Below are 17,424 nucleotides of genomic sequence, written 5' to 3'. Positions count from 1 at the left end.
AGATATACCTATTTATAAATACGACGTGTTTAAGCATATAATGCGAGGTAAATTTTAAGTAAATATTTTAAAACTATTTACAACCAAGTTTTAAAGAATATAAAGTCTATTTTACTTATAATACTGCCTTAAAAAAGATGCTAATAATTTTGATTGTATTATATATAAATAAGAAGTATTTATTTATATTTAGAGTTCGGAAATATTAGACACATAATTCTTTAATATCCTGAATTTAATTCGTGTTCGGTTTACAGTTTTAGAAATTCAAAATTATTCCATATCATTCCGTGACCTGGACATATTGATTGGCCGCGAACAACTATACCTTATGTGCTTTCCCATGCCAAGGACTGTGTGAATGTCAAAATTCAATATGATCGGTTGTGCAATTAGGGCCCGAGGGCTGATAAACAACTCACTATTACAAAATCTTCTAATATTTCTCTTGACCTTGATACAGATAACCTCAACAGGCATTTCAACTCTACTGTTTTTGATAACTACATCAAGAGAACCGCATTATATCATTTTCCTACCATATCAAACCCTAACTGTTATTATATCATTTATTTTTTGTTTAGGTTACTAATTGTGATGTTGAAAAGAGCCTTCTATCGATTACTTCTGACGCTATGGATACTTGGATAGATTCTTGATATTATTCTCCTATCTATCGCTATCTTTAATAATTCACTATCCTCTAGTGTCTATACATTCTGTTTGGAAAGGTGTCCACATTATTCCGACTATCATTCGATCTTCTTTTCTTTTCATTTCAAAAGCGCTAAACCGACACGTCTATAAACATCTCTCTATTTTTCTGATTTGAATAATAAAAAAGTAACAAATAAGTATATTCTTTTATAAATAGAGTATTTTCTCATATGAGGGAACTCGATGAACACGTTAGAAAATATGCTGGAGATTTTGAGCGTGTTCTAGTAAGTATGATCTCGTTAACTCAACAATCGAATGAATTATAAAATATGGTTGGAGAGATGGAAAATGAGCACTGATTTACTATTTGAATATTAATTCTGAAATTATATTAGAAAAATTCGAATTCAAACTTCACTAATTCCCTATTACTTTCCGTACTTGGTTAAATATACTAGTACCTGCTATCTTGATCTCTCCGAAGAGCAACTAACAAACTTGATTGACTTCTAAAGATAATTATATATATATATATATATATATATATATATATATATTATCTTTTCGATCAAGCTTGAAGAGTTAAATGAATTTAAATGAAATTAGATACACAGATAGGGGACTTTTATTTTTATAGTGTCACTTTGTTAGTGTTAGAAATGTACTAATTTCAGAGTATTTCTTATTTATAAGTCTGGATATGCGATGTAATCATCAATTATTGATTGATTTAGGTAATTAATTTATATTGTGAGTTTGCTTTCCTGTTATTACTGTACTAATAACTTTAAGATTGATTATTTTATTTTAAAATATACCAATATAAATTGTATTCCTTGTTAGGCAACATCACCAGTGGCACCACCAAATTCTGGCGGGAAATCACAGACGAAGAGTGAAAAACGAAGCGGTAATACTTTGTATCAAGAATTATCGTTCAATGAATGTGATACTACCTTAACCGAAGCCGAAGACAGCGCTGATATAACAGGTAAAATTTTGAATATTGCTCATTTATTTAATATATAAAGTATGCAAAGCTCAGACTTGTTTAGTATGTCGTGTACTTAGATTATTAGTGTACTTCAAAAAACATGTTTCATATTGCTTTAAAAAATAGTAAAATTTTGAAGTGAAGGTTTAAAATCGGTATTTGTGGATCCATGTAGACTATATACGGACGGATAATGACGCTAAAAGTAACGGCCATTTTAAATACTTTTTACTTAAAAATGGTGACCATTTTTATTAATTCTGATACCAGATCCATATTTGAAATGTATACGGATTCTCAGATATCGATTTTGGAAGCAGTCGGTCAAATAACAAAGTCTGCATAATACTTATTCAATAGTATCTCTATGTACATCTTTATATAAATATTATATTATGTAAAAAAATAGTACAAGATACAAATAATATTTAAAAATAATTTAATTCTTATTGAAAAAAATCCATCTCATTTTGGGAATTTTTATTCATTTGTGGGGAATTTTTTCGCATACTTGCAATACTAAAAATAACGACAGTTCTTTAAAAAAAAATATAATTACATTTCTGTATAAAATTAGTTAAAATATTAGTCCTATTTTTTGTCTCATAATTTTTGCTCCTTTTTATTCTGCAAAAACCCATTTTAATTAAATAAAGACACGCCAAGATATATTGAAGTGTAAGTATATAGATCACTAACAAAAAAAAGAGTCGGTAAATTTGACAATTAGTAACTTTAGTGAAAACTTAATAATAAACCCCTACGCCTTTATAGCATTAAATTTTCAACCTATCGGTTTTTTCTGCGCTTTGTCTGCTGATTAGTGCTTTATTTACATATAATTAATTTTAAGTAGCTTCCTAATAATCTGTTATACTACGTTTCACGACGAACTTGATTGAAAGTTAAAATTCAACTCAATAACTTTGATGTAAAGGTTCACTTTTAGAAGTCAGCTGTCTTTTTAGCTTTACTTAGGAAACTTCTTCGTAAACGCATTATCGTCTGAAACTGATGTATTGTATATATTTCACAGGTAGCTGGGTACACCCTGGCGAATATGCGTCGTCAGGTAATATATATCGCTATTATAACACATCTATATTGATTACGAGTAGGTAAAACGAGTAGGTACTATTTGATAACGGGCTAAAGAGCATTGTTTTGATGCACAGTTACTGCGCTTAGAAATTAGAATGTACATATTTTTAAATTTCGAATGTAACATTTTATTGTTTTTTTTTATACACCAAACTAGATAATCTAAAATTCACAAAAATATTTATATTATTTGCAATGTCGATATTACATACTGGCCATTTTTCGCGGCGTTGCCTGCTTCTAACTATGTAGTTTCCGTATATCATTCCCATTACACTCTCTTCAACTATTTATAAATCCGGTTTTATATTCTATTATATACTTAAATGATAATTACGTACCTAATCAATACATACAATAAAGCCAATTCAGCTGATTAGTTATTTTATACCATTATATATATGATTCTTAAGATTGATATAACTTTTTTATTTATGAATCGATTGAAATAAGACAAATTCTAAATGTTAAGTGGAGCAATCCGCAACGTATTAGTGGAAACCGCATCCAAATTGGTTAAGCCGTTCCTGAGATAAACATGCACAAATGTACAGACAAACGGACAAGAATTCTAAAATTCATTGTATTGGATTCTATTGTGTTCATAAAGCCCTCTATAATAGTTTTTTTTTATATAATTTTCATGTACAGACCGCGACCAGTTACGATTTTATTGTATGTATTGATGGTGTATTGATTAACTTTACGCTTAAATATTAATATTTTTATGTACACTTTTAATTCACATTATATTCGCCTAACGAAATGTTGTAAATATTTCTGCTTCTACTAACAAATTGTAAAATAATGTAAAAATTGTAAAATATTGTAAATAAATACAGTATATTCATTGAGATCGTTCACTGCTTTTAAATTTATTATTATTATTATTTAATTTATCAATTACACAGTGATTATTGTCATTTATGAAATTGGAATTGTGGAAAAAAGTTTGTTAATCACTGTTTACAGATTTTATTAGATTATCCCTTCAGCTACACGAAACGCTCTGCTAGTTTATACAGGGTGTGTAATAATAAAATCGAACAACTTTGCCCAAGGAATGTTGGTCGAAATTATTAAGAGAATTAACTTACATGTTAACCTAAGATAATGACCTATTTATATACTAAATTATATAGAATTCTATTCGAATGTTTAAGCGTGATTGATTAACAAACATTCGAAATTTCACATTTATAAACAGTGGGAACCCATATTCCTTGTGGTATGTTTGTCGGTTTTGTGTATAGAAATTATTCCTATGCACCATATATAAATAGCTTACTCTCAAAATAATTTAGAAATGGAGCACGTGATCGATCTATTTGTACTTGTTGACTTGTATGCTGATCCTTAACTTTCTTGTACTAATTTTGTGTCAATTCTCTTTCCATGCGTTCTAACAAAATGTTGCATCAACGTAATGCAGTTAACGATAACTACTTCGGTGAGTACCTCATTACTTATCATAATCTTTATCATTATTTAAAAATAAGTAACTTTTTTAAACAGTTAAAATTTCTGTACACTAAACTGTAAATTGGTCTCATTTTATGTAACATAATAAACAATAATAATTTATGACCTTTAATCCCATTTTCTCATACTTTTTTGTTTTGTAATATGACCAAATAAAACATTAGTTGATGTGTTTGTCGTTCAGTGTAGTCTTTATAATATTCACAAATATAAATCTATACATGTATACATACATATCCATTGTAACGCTAAATGCCCCATTTATAAATGTATATTTTTGAAAATGCTAAACTTTTGCATTTTACAATAAAATGCCAAAAATTAATAACGATTTTCATGCAATAAAAGTTGCTGTTACAATTATGCAATTACAGAATAAACGTTTCATATCTCTGTTTGTAATTATGATAACAATGTAACTAATTTACTACTTGAGTGTGAAAACTTTCGGGTAATCTTGTTTTGGGCTTTGAAATCATTAGATTAACTACTTCAGTGTTGTTCTGTCAGTAAATAACGGGTTTGGATATTAATATTACAATTAATCACTTTTTTTTTTATATACAACTTAGAATGGCAAACAAGCTGACGGCCCACCTGATGGAAAGTGGTAACCGTCGCCTATAGACATGAGCAGTACCATGGACTTAACAGAGCATACTGTTTCGCCCATGATACCCCCCATGCGTTGCTATTCCTGAGGACTCGGGTGTTATTCCTCTGTACCTAGTAAATTCACGCCATATCCACGCCCTTTAAACCGAAATACAGCCATGCAAACACAACTGCTTTACGGTTGAAATACGAATAGGACAGAGGTACTCAAGCAATCGACTTTTGTACAAAGTCTCCCTCTGGTAAATCACATCCTTTTACATATTATATTTATAGAAATATTTCTAATGATCATCTTTTTCAACAGGAATGGGCAAAGAAGTGGAAAATTTAATCTTAGAAAACAACGAACTTCTCGCTACAAAGTAAGTGAACTTCAATATCCATTGATTTATCCTATTATCCTAAATGCTGAAAGTAAATATACGTAAATGCTCCAATACTTAACAATTCTTAACATCATTCGTTATATTAGTTTTTATATTGATTTTGCTAGTAGTTGCCACGCTTGGCAGGCGAATTGGCAACTACAGTTGGCTTTGGAGATGTTTTAAGAGGATCGCTGCTATCCATCTCTCGCCTTCCCTTAATCGCCTCTTACACCGATTGGAATGGATAGGGGGGAAATATTCTATTCCGGGACCACATGGCCTGCATTACACTATGACTATATAGTATAAAACAAAGTCGCTGTCGCTGTCTGTCGGTCTCTATGTATACTTAAATCTTTAAAACTACACAACGAATTTTGAAGCGGTTTCTTTTTAATAGATAGAGTGATTCCAGAGGAAAGTTTATATGTATAATACATTCATAATATAGTAGAGAAATACTGATAATTTTAGAGGTGTCTAACGTAATGTGATGTGCACCCGTGTGAAGCCGGGGCGGGTTGCTAGTTAAATATAAATTAAGAATTTTATGTTTTATTTTATTATAACGTCATATGGTTCCTGTATAGAATGGGCCACTTCTTCCTTTACCGTGGGTGTCGTAAGAGACGACTAAGGGAATTTAATGGTCAAAGAATGGGCGGAAACGTCCCTCGTAAAATATCATCAAAGGTTAACTATGGTTGCTAACCCGTCTGCCAAGCGTGGCAACTGCTAGCAGAACTCTTCTTACGGGGAAGGCCTATGTTCAGTAGTGGAGAGTTAACAGCTGATATAATGTAAATAATATAGTATCATTGTTATGGAGCAATAAATCAAATAATGACGATTAGCTTAGTATATATTTTTGTGTCATATTTGGGCCATAAATATTATGTATAAAAAAGAATCTTGTATGTATATATACATAGAAATACATGATACGAGTACATATCATGCAAGATTATGTTATTTTAAAACGTGTAATTGCATATTAAATTCTTCTGTTATAAAAAAAAAAATATAAGTAATTGTAATTGCCTCATCTTAGTAACACAAGGTCGTCCTAGCCTATACGTCAGAGCCAATTATAAATCATTAATCAAAGATGTATCCTAGTGTACATCATATATAGACATAATATTTTTTGCTGAATAAATTATTATATATATAATAATGCAAATATATTAGCCATAATCGTAAAAAAACACAAATTGATTTATTTAATACGATACATGGTGCAGTCATTAATACAATTTCCAACTAATTCTATAAATGTAAAAGTTTGTAGAGTTGTTTTCGATATTAGTTACCCAATCACACTTATATGTAGGAACCGTTTTGAATGAAATATGGTATACGGGTACTCTATATCTATCTATATCTTAATATATAGGATACATGATTTTATAGGAGACACCGAAAACATGTTAATTTGAAATTTATTCCAAATACATTGCAATCAAAAAGTAAAGTAGTCGGTTTTAAAATAAATTGTCAATACATTGAAATAATAAATATTTGTCTATCTATATCTTAATATATAGGATACATAATTTTATAGGAGACACCGAAAACATGTTAATTTGAAATTTATTCCAAATACATTGCAATCAAAAAGTAAAGTAGTCGGTTTTAAAATAAATTGTCAATACATTGAAATAATAAATATTTGTCTATCTATATCTTAATATATAGGATACATAATTTTATAGGAGACACCGAAAACATGTTAATTTGAAATTTATTCCAAATACATTGCAATCAAAAAGTAAAGTAGTCGGTTTTAAAATAAATTGTCAATACATTGAAATAATAAATATTTGTCTATCTATATCTTAATATATAGGATACATAATTTTATAGGAGACACCGAAAACATGTTAATTTGAAATTTATTCCAAATACATTGCAATCAAAAAGTAAAGTAGTCGGTTTTAAAATAAATTGTCAATATATTGAAATAATAAATATTTGTCTATGTAACATACAAAAGGATATATGTAAGTTAAAAAAAAATTACAACTATTTTGTAAATGTGAGTTAGATTAAAAGGTATTGATGGTTATTGGTGATACAGCTAGTACGTTGTATTAAAGAAATATTTTGTCATCAGGAACGCATTGAACGTAGTCAAGGACGATCTGATAGTACAAGTGGACCAGCTAACCGGGGAACAGGAAATTCTCAGGGAAGAAGTTGCCAACCTCAGCGCTGCCAGGGAACAGCTGAGGGAGCGAGTCACTCAGCTCGAGGAAGAACTGAGGCATCTAAAGGTATGATCAATAACAGCACCTTTATTTAAAGATTGCATTTGTGTTAGACAATTTTTGATATCATTCAAGGTTGTAGCTGAAACTTGAGTCAACCATTATTTTTCTTTCAAATATTCGTTTTTTTGTGGCCATCTTACGTGATTAGGTCGCTAATTTTGAATTAATTTTAGTAATTATTATTTAACCGATGTGGTTTACTTCCGAGTTAGTCCTATATTACTTTATAATTTATTTTTTTGCGGAGGAAAAATAATTATCAAAAATTATTCATAATTAGTTAAAATATTGTGAAACGTAAGAGAGAAAGAGATTTTTTAGAATGAGGATCTATCAGCCCTATTGCTAACAAAAAAAAAAACTATCAGGGCAGTCGATGTCAATGAGGTTCCCTCTGGAAACAATCTTAGTTAATTCTTTATGAATTATTTCTACGACCCAACTGACCTGTTTCATCCTCATCATCTCTCACTGGCGTTCCGCTGGCGTATACCGATTGCGTAAGCAGGCTTATCATTCCATTATCACTTATTAAAAAGAAATTAAACTGTCGTTTTGTAAATGATTTACCTTTTGGTTAAGTAACTACTTAGAGACATTTACAGTTTGATGATTAATCACAGCTATTACAGTGAAACGTCCGTGGAACTCGTGTGTGCCCATTTCTGATTACTAAGACGTTAGGTCTCCTTGCGCGTTAATTTTACTGGCGTTTTATATATTCCAACCTTCAAATTCAAACACACTCTTTATATATGTATTGATTTTTTAAAGTTACGAATACTAATTGATTATTTCAATTGCATATTAATTCTGCTTCCGTTCATTTACTTTATATGCGTGTATATAACGCGATAAGTGAATGTAATTACTGAATGTTGAATTTTATTTTTAATCCATCGATTAAATGTGTGAATATTAATGACTCTATTTCAGAAGTAGCATATTTAATGAAATATACTACATCATCTAGATGTAGTATATTTCATTAACGTAGCGTACCGTTAGCGATAGCGTTAGTTATAAAGATAAAACATACACCAGTTTCAAGTTAGAGTTTTGTTAAGTTACACCTTCACGAACATAACTGTGAAACCACATCTATATTTTGTGCAATAGTTTGTACATGATACAAGAACAACATACAGACTAACAGACATTTTTAAAATTTAATATTTTGCCTTCTATTCTTCTTATTACTAATATAATTAAATAGTAACTAGGCGATATTTGTTTTAGAAAATTCTGACTGATATGTATATGTATTATTATTTTAAGTTTTTTTTTCTGTAAAGTAGTTTGCGATTTAGCTAAGTCATCAATTGGAATCAAAATAACTTATTTTGTGACAATTAAAGTCGGTTTTTTTTATGGAATTCACTCTTATTGCAATGTCCCCTTTTCCTTTTTCCCCATGAATCCTTCGTTCCTTTTCTGTCAACTTTCTTTACTGACTCCATAGTCTCTCTTCTTTTCCCTCAATCTCTTTCTCCTTACTGTAGGTGGCAGACACCACCAACAAATGCTTTCTTTTGTATGGTTGACAACAGACAGGCGGGCGGTCGTAAAACTAAGAGCTAAAGCTTTGTTTTATGTCGATCCCAAAATTTTTGAATTTGAGTTAAGAATAGGAAGATGATGATTAGTAACGTTATCATTATTTAAAGGAAACCGTGAACAACAACACGACTAGCTGTGATAATGAGGACGAAGCAGACGTGCCAATGGCCCAACGCAGGCGGTTCACCCGAGTCGAGATGGCGCGTGTTCTTATGGAGAGGAATCAGTACAAGGTGCTCGTCTTATTCAAAATATTAATATTTCTCTATCTTTCAGCCTTAACTTGGTTAAATGATATCTCTACAGTAAAGCCCACCCTTACTAAGAAAACCTAATATAATAATCTTCGCTGTATACGTTTTATAAGTTCAATAAAGAACTAATTTATTGGCTTTGTTATACAAATAGACTGACGGCCTTCTAATAGAAGTGGTAACAGTATGTTTTCGTATTTCATCTATATTGTTAATATCGAGGCTTGATATTAAACCTCTTGTATCAGTGATTATACTAGACTTTCTATCTTTCATATGGAAATATAATACTACATGTCTATTCTATCAAAAGAGATTAATTAGACCATCGTGATTATTAATATAAAATAAAAAACAAATTCAAGGGATGAGTAGCAGCGTCCCTCTTAAAACATCACCAAAGCCGAACTGTGGTTGCTAAACCACCTTTCAAGCGTGAGGATTACTGACATATCCCCTTAGATTGTAAACTGTTAAAAAACTGCTCCGTTCCTTATAATAGTCTATGGGGGAGGTCTATGTTCAACAGTGGACAAAAATAAAGGTTAATATGATGAATATACTAAAAAATTGTTACAATAAGCAGGTTCAAACACCTATTTAACAATATTTATGTTTATTTGAATTGTATTTGGCAATAGTGCTTTTTATAAAGAACTACAAATGGCAAATAGGCCGGTGACCCACCTGAATTAAAGTAGTCACAGTAACAGTACAACGGATATCGCAGAACATTGATAATAAGTTACTAGACGGAATTCCACCTAATTCAATGAATTATTCAATCATTTTTAAGGACGAAGATGTTCCACCTCTCTCACAGAAGTGTTGCAGCTATATCTTATATGTCAAACCCAAACACAGATATGCAAAACTTTTTTTAGTGGTATGAGTATTAAACAATATAAATTACTATTTTTACATACAATTTTCTTATGTCGTTTACAGGAGCGGTTTATGGAGCTACAAGACGCTGTTCGCTGGACAGAGATGGTTCGAGCGAGTCGCGTCGACTCTTCCATGGACAAAAAGAATAAACAGAGCATATGGAAGTTTTTTAGCAACCTTTTTAGGTAATTATCAATATATTGAATTGACCATCACTTACACAGTATGCTGTGCAATGATGATGGGGTCCTTTACTCGATAAGTGCCTTGGTTGGAGTCCTAGTGTTCTCTATTGCATCAAAGATATTGGGTAATCTATAACAATGATAAGTACTAAATAGCCAGATGCGATTTTACTACTGAATATGTGTTGTGTTAATAAACACTTATATTTATTTGGTCTGTAAAAAATAACGCTTTGCGAATAATCTATGCTACTTTTTGCTGCTTTTTATTGTTATATTTACAGTGCATTGCGATTGGGTTTTTTATTTTTAAGTTTACGATTTTCTTTGATTTTTCATTTTTATATATATAACAAATCTGGGTTCACATAGCAGTATTATCTTTGTCATGATACAACAATGTATTATCAAGGTACTAAGATTACTTAGTAATAGAATGCAACAGCAACAAATTAATACAGATTGATACTGAGTAAAAAAATCTGAATTGCATCAAGAATCGAACTTGGGAAACGACGTCATGTTATCACTATTATTGGTTAAATGTTTATGCTAATTGTTACATTATTGCTTTGCATTTGTGCAGGTGAAACACCCTGGTGCACGAATATTGAATGCACTATGTATAATGGTAAATAAGTTTAACATGTGGCATAGCGAAGTATGTTTGTGTAATTATTTTATACACAATTCTTATGTACAATGTAGCTAATACGATATAGCAAATTATTGCTAATACTTTTTATACTTTTACTGTACTTTAAGCGAAATTGTAATGTAATTAATAATATTTTAATATCTGCTGTGATATTGTAATATATTTATAGTATAAGTATAGTCATCATATCATAATTATATCAGCCTTAAACTGCCCACTGTTGAACATGAGCCTTCCCCTTTGAGGTCTTGTCAGTAGTTTGGCAGGCGGATGTGCAACCGCAGTTAGACTTTGGAGATATAAACTTGTATAGTTAAAAACGTAGATATCATTATGCAGCTATAGAGATACGAATGCCAATCATTGAATTAGCCGTTTTTCTGCAAAATTTGCAGGGATTCACGTCATATTAAAATCAGTCTAATGTAATAAACGAATGACATGAATAGCAACACAAGAGGGTTACCATGGCTATAGGCGACTGCGACTGTTACCACTTTCCCATCAGGTGGGCCATCAGAATGTTTGTCATTATAAAAACGTAATGGCATAAATATAGTAGTAATGCAGAATAGTAGTAATATAGACAGCAGTAGAGAGTCGTGAAATATAGTTTTTGATGTAGTGTGTTGAAGAATTGACCTAAAAGCAGGCTCAGGATCGTATTTTGTGGCCAAATTTGGATATGGTGACTTTGGACGAGACCTATACATTCAGCAAGGAATGATGGCCATGTAATGATAAATATGTGTGATGTATGATAAGTTGAAATGACGATGATTACGTTTCGTTAACACCTACCATGCGATGTCTGTAACAAGAGGCATAACAACTTGATTTTCAAGTTATGGCAATACAAGAGATGCTGTAATGACAACCATAAACGAAAATAAAATATCGACTTCAATCGTAGCTAAACCAGTTTGATTTTGATTTAAAACCTAAACTACTGAACTGATTTTGACGAAATTTTTATAAAATTTCAATCTCAAACAATTTTTCAAATCGGTTAACAAATGACAGATGTCAGGTTAAAAACATAAAAAAGGATAAAATTGACAATTTGCTCTTATTTTTGAAGCCGGTTTATAAAATTGTCTCATATAATATTAACATGTTAATACTGCATGGCTAGTAATTTTGCAAAAATATTTTTTTCACTTTCAAATGCGAAAAATTTGATTCTGACAGTTGTGCGCAATTTAATGTATTTTTATATGTCGTGGGCAAAGTAATAATTTTATTTACTCAGTCCTCATTACACGCCTTTTCTCTTGAGACGAGAATATAAGCCTACCTATACCATACTGGCCTTGTAGCGTGGTAGAGTCGAGGAATATTTCTGCTGTAATAGTGTACTGTACGGCCGAAGTCAGTTGTAAAAACCTTAAACGGACTAAAAATGATTTCCAAATCAATTTACAATTAATGGCGTTATTAATATGGTTGAAAATTAAATGGACGACTTTGTACAAAAGTTGTCCACATGAGGTACCTTTGGCCCACTTGTGTTTGTCCTGTGAAGCAACTCCTTGCATAGTTTGGTTTGAAAGGTGGGATATGACAGTGAAATTACAATATATAATGTGATGGCCATGACTTTCTAGGTGAACTGTCAAATTGATTCCCGTTTCAAGTTGCATAAACAATATATATTTGAAAATGCAGAGGCCGAATTTTTTTAATATATTTGCTATATTATACTATTCTTTCCATATTTCTATTATAGTGCTGCTGGACAATTGGCTGCTTTGCAATCGAATTTGAATTTTATATTGTTGTTATTTCTTAAAATACCAAGGATATAACTTTTATGTGAAATTATAATAATAATAATAAATAACAATTCTACTTTTGTCTATGCTATTAGCTAAATATCTTTTATATAGATAAGTAATCAACATTTTGATAAGAAATATACAGCATTATGTTATATTTTCTTTACTCTTATGAATGAATGTTACTAGACATGCTAAAGAAAACCACTGCCCCAACTCCCCTCTATTATGGGGCTACGTTCAGCAGTGGATAGTGAACGGCTGATATGTTGATGATGAAATAATATTTTACGCTTGCGTTGGTTTGTTCATCTATTTTTTTATAAAAGTTTTCTGTATTATTGATTTTAAACCCAAACTACTGAACTGAAATTCTCTATGAAATTGTAATCTGAAAGAATGTTGCAAATCGATTAACAAATGACGGAGTTCTTAGGTAATAAACATAAAAAAAAAATTCCTTTTTGTTGAAAAGTTCACGGTAGTGAACACTTTGGTTCAAAAAAGAATTATCAAAATCTATTTATAATTTGTATAGATATCGTGTAATGGATGGGCGACGACCTCAAATTAATTTCAGGGAGTCAGTGGATGCAGGTGGCTCGGGACCATTCTTTATGGTAGTCTATGAACGAAGCCTATGTTTAGCAGTGGACAGATAACGGCTGCTATGATGATGGTCATGTAATATTTATATAATATAAAAGCCCAACACTTATAATAAAAAAAATATATATAGTAATAATACAAAATAAGAATTTTATTTAGAAGTAGTATTGTTTGTTAGATGATATGTGATTCCAGATAAGATGCAAGGGCCGAATTGTTGTTAGTCAAAAATTTGCACACAATGAATAGACAAGCGGTAAGCGAATTTCTGGAAGCGAAGTTTTCGCTAGTGCATCTATAAGATAGAACGAGAAAGTAGCGTCTTTTTATTACGCAGCTGAGCCTTCGCGGTACTAAAAATATTTAGTGATAGCACTGTGGTTATTGATTTTATTATAGGTCGTATTGCTAAATTGTGCTTATCCATTGGACGGCGTTATAGTCCATTTCTTTTCTTGTTCCTAGTTATCAACTAATTTATGAAAGAAATATTTTACTGTTATTTTTTTTGCAAGGGCGATTATTTTTATTACTCATAATTATTGTAATAAAAATATACGATATCATATGTAAGGTAAAAAAAAAGTATAGAAATGTCCATGTTTTGGGCGTTTACAAATTGCACCCGTGCGATGTTAGAGCAAATCGTTAGTAAGCCGTAAATCATCTTAAAATTACGTCTTTTTAGTACAAGCGAGAGGCCGCAACGACCGTTATCGACTCCACATCTACGCGCTGTTGCGGCTCCCCAGCCCGCAATGAGGCACTCTCGCACGTCTGCTGACTTCCTTGAGACTCAACTTACAGATCACCATCACAGGCGGCACGAGCGTAGCGAACAATTTCGTCAGGTATATAGTAACTGTATTTAATAGATTATAGATGGCGCTACTGATGTTTTCTTGAATGTAGCGAATTTTTTGCAAGCAGTCGTATTTAGTATTTAATAGTGGGGTATTTAAAATTAGTATAATTAAAGGCAGCTTTCGATTGCCATCGTGTACCTTAAACATTTTATTGTACAATGTTTCTTTATCGAATTAAATAAATAAAATTAGTGGTGCCATCTACTGCTCATTAATAACCCTTTACACTAACATAGTCTGTAAAAAAAATTAAATGTCAACCATTATCATTCCACTACTTTATACAGTTGGGATGTTATAATGATGATTTAATTTTCGAACCTGTAATCCAGGAGCCTACCGTGAAATGTTTTCCGAAATTTCAAGACTGAACGAAACACAAATTTGATGTTAAAATTACCTAATACATGTTTAAAAATGTTAAAATATCAATTTTGCACTTTTATGGTAGAGTTTATGACAAACGAAATATTAAGCTCCATTTACTAGGCCAATTACGGTATGAAAGAAAACACGAAATTTAATCCGAAAATTTAGAATTTCATTTCAATGTAAGCCCCCAGCTTTGTAACTGAAACTCTATACACGAAAATGTCTGTATTAATTCGTTTCCAACACGAATAGTTAGCAACTGAGTTAAATCATCTGGCTGTGGTTTCATATTTAATTTTTTTTTACAATGTAATAGCTTTCCTTTGTAATTATAAACAGAAATAGATATAATAGATATCATAAAATGAAAGAGCATTATTGTCTACAGAATATATAAATACCCATTTATATATTGTACTGTAATATATCAATATAGATTTATATATTCTGTAGTGTGTGTAATATTAAAATAATTTATACTTTCATGTGTTCTCTAACTATATGCGTCTTGAAATGCAATCACGTACATTGTTTTCTTAATAAAGAATTGTTAATGAAAATTTTGGAATATACCGTTAAATACTTTCTCTTAAAATACGATGACACTTTGTTGTGTATTTAATGAAATTCTATTACAATTTTTGTATATAATAATTTAGAAAATATATTTTTTGCTTTCCATAAATTGGCTCTACATAAAACAATGTGTCATTGTTCGATAATATCAACAGAGAGGAGTATATATTGTATGTGTCAGTATGCATGTTGTAATATATTTATTGTCATAATTATGTTTATATAGTGCACAAGTGTAAGTTGACAGTGATTTTGAATATTTTATATTAATTATAACATTATAAATATATTATTATTATGAATTATTATTATATTATTTATATTGCAGCCCGGGTCAGTCTGCACTTGTGATACTTTAGAAACGTTATTAATCTACTTAGATTATATTGATAGAGTGTCCCCACATAAATGCATTGCCGAAAAATAGATAATTATTTTTTATTCATATATGGGTTACTATAATGATAAACAGAATGGCAAACAAGCTGACGACCCCCCTGATGTACTGCAACTGGCTTTGCTCGAGACACTTCACTTTGTAGTGTACATTTATCATCATACATAGTGTATAAACAACATTCTCTATTTACAGTCTGTCAAGTAAGAGCGTAGTCGGGATAACTCATTTTTAAGTAAACGTATCGAATTCTTTTGTTTTTCTGCTTGATGTATTGTTGAGTACGTTTCAGTTTATGTCGATCATTTATCACAGAAACACGTTACTCGCAATGAGCATTGCGTATGCTTCGCGTTACGAGGCTGTGATCCTTTGTACCCTCCCTAAAGGTCCGAAAATGTCGCAAGCAGCCGCTGCCAAGTATATGCGGAAGTCATAAGCATTTATGCAGGAATGAGTACAGCGGTATAATGAGACAAAAACTGTCGATGACTTGCCAGAACGTGGCTCGACAAGTGACTCCTAATGTAGATAAAATCGTAGTAAACTTATATTTGCGCAATCCTAATCTAACATTGTGACAAGGACAGATAAAATTGCGCCTAAAGCGGTATGATTTATCCTACGAAACTATACGTAAGCATCTCCGTGACCACGCCATCAAATGACACGCTACAATAAAGAAGTACTTACTAGGTAGTAAGTGAAACTTACAAAGCTTCTCAGAACAGATTCTTGGGCCATTGAAGTTGTTTACCTACAATCTAAATGCTTTAAAAATTATTAAAATTAACACATAATACATTAACAAAAATGAGGAGTGGATCTTACAAGACAACGACACCAAACACCGTAGTAAATTGTGCGCTGAGTGGAAGGAGCGATCAGGCATTGTCACATTGAATTGGAATCGCCCGACGCTAACCCAATGGAAATAGTTTGGGCGTACGTCAAACGGAGGTATCGTGGAAGGAGAGTATACACTTTAAAGCACTCGAGAGATCTGTCTTATTTAGAGGTCTTCACCACATGAATATGCCATAAACTTGGTCCAAAGTATGTCTAGATGCCCAGCAGTTATCGACGCTAATGATGACTGAAAATGTTACTAATATTATTGCTTGGATCAAGAATCTTAGATCAAGTCTTTACTTTATATCATTTTTATTAAATAAACTTTTTTTACAAATTAAGCCAATTATATTTTTGTTTGACAGACTGTAATATAATTCAATTTAGTTAATTATAAAAAGAATCTAATATAGTTAATTTGTTATTTTCTATTTAATATCACAGAATAAAACCATATGAACTAAGATACAATGGATATAATGCGATAGGTTTACCATACGAATTTAGTATTAATTTATTATTACGCACTCCATGTTTTACACGCATTTGGTCACTAGCAAAATGAGTTATGCAATGTAATCTAACAATAATTTGTCGTATACGTATTTTATGACAAACTGCAACTCGTCATTATCGCAGTTTGTCATTGTATATGACTCGTCACGACAAACGTCATTGCAGATATTTTTGTTAATTAAGGTGATCTTTTTTAATAGGAAAACATTTCTGTTAATATATAAATAATAGATATAGTCCGTCGGTATAAGCTCTCTTAAGAGCATTTCTACTAAAGCATAGTGCATAAAGTATTTGAAGACTCTTAAATTAAATAAGATTTATGTGCAATTTAATGCCGACATATAAAAATATACATAACAATGTTTTATAATTAATTATTAGTTTACTAGTACAAATCGTTACAAACAAAATAAA

The 17,424-nt window shown here is 31.1% G+C and overlaps 1 protein-coding gene across 5 annotated transcripts in view; it reads left to right on the top strand.

The window, feature by feature from the left end:
• Positions 1-17,424, top strand: part of LOC113517118 (JNK-interacting protein 3) — a 53,976-nt gene that overhangs the window by 12,716 nt on the left and 23,836 nt on the right. For 2 of the 5 annotated variants that reach the window (XM_052895369.1, XM_052895372.1), the window contains exons 5-12: positions 1,504-1,651; positions 2,691-2,726; positions 4,188-4,205; positions 5,160-5,217; positions 7,340-7,499; positions 9,164-9,289; positions 10,259-10,383; positions 14,117-14,279. In XM_052895369.1, the coding sequence (XP_052751329.1) occupies positions 1,504-1,651; positions 2,691-2,726; positions 4,188-4,205; positions 5,160-5,217; positions 7,340-7,499; positions 9,164-9,289; positions 10,259-10,383; positions 14,117-14,279 (834 nt within the window). The remainder of the gene's footprint in view (positions 1-1,503; positions 1,652-2,690; positions 2,727-4,187; positions 4,206-5,159; positions 5,218-7,339; positions 7,500-9,163; positions 9,290-10,258; positions 10,384-14,116; positions 14,280-17,424) is intronic. The other 3 variants (XM_052895373.1, XM_052895370.1, XM_052895374.1) reach the window with 3 other exon arrangements.

Source organism: Galleria mellonella, unplaced genomic scaffold, assembly GCF_026898425.1.
Source record: "Galleria mellonella isolate WM207_F2 unplaced genomic scaffold, CSIRO_AGI_GalMel_v1 utg28, whole genome shotgun sequence".
Classification (NCBI taxonomy): domain Eukaryota; kingdom Metazoa; phylum Arthropoda; class Insecta; order Lepidoptera; family Pyralidae; genus Galleria; species Galleria mellonella.
Note: the sequence above shows the minus strand (reverse complement) of the source record. Positions and strands in the feature narration are given on the sequence as shown.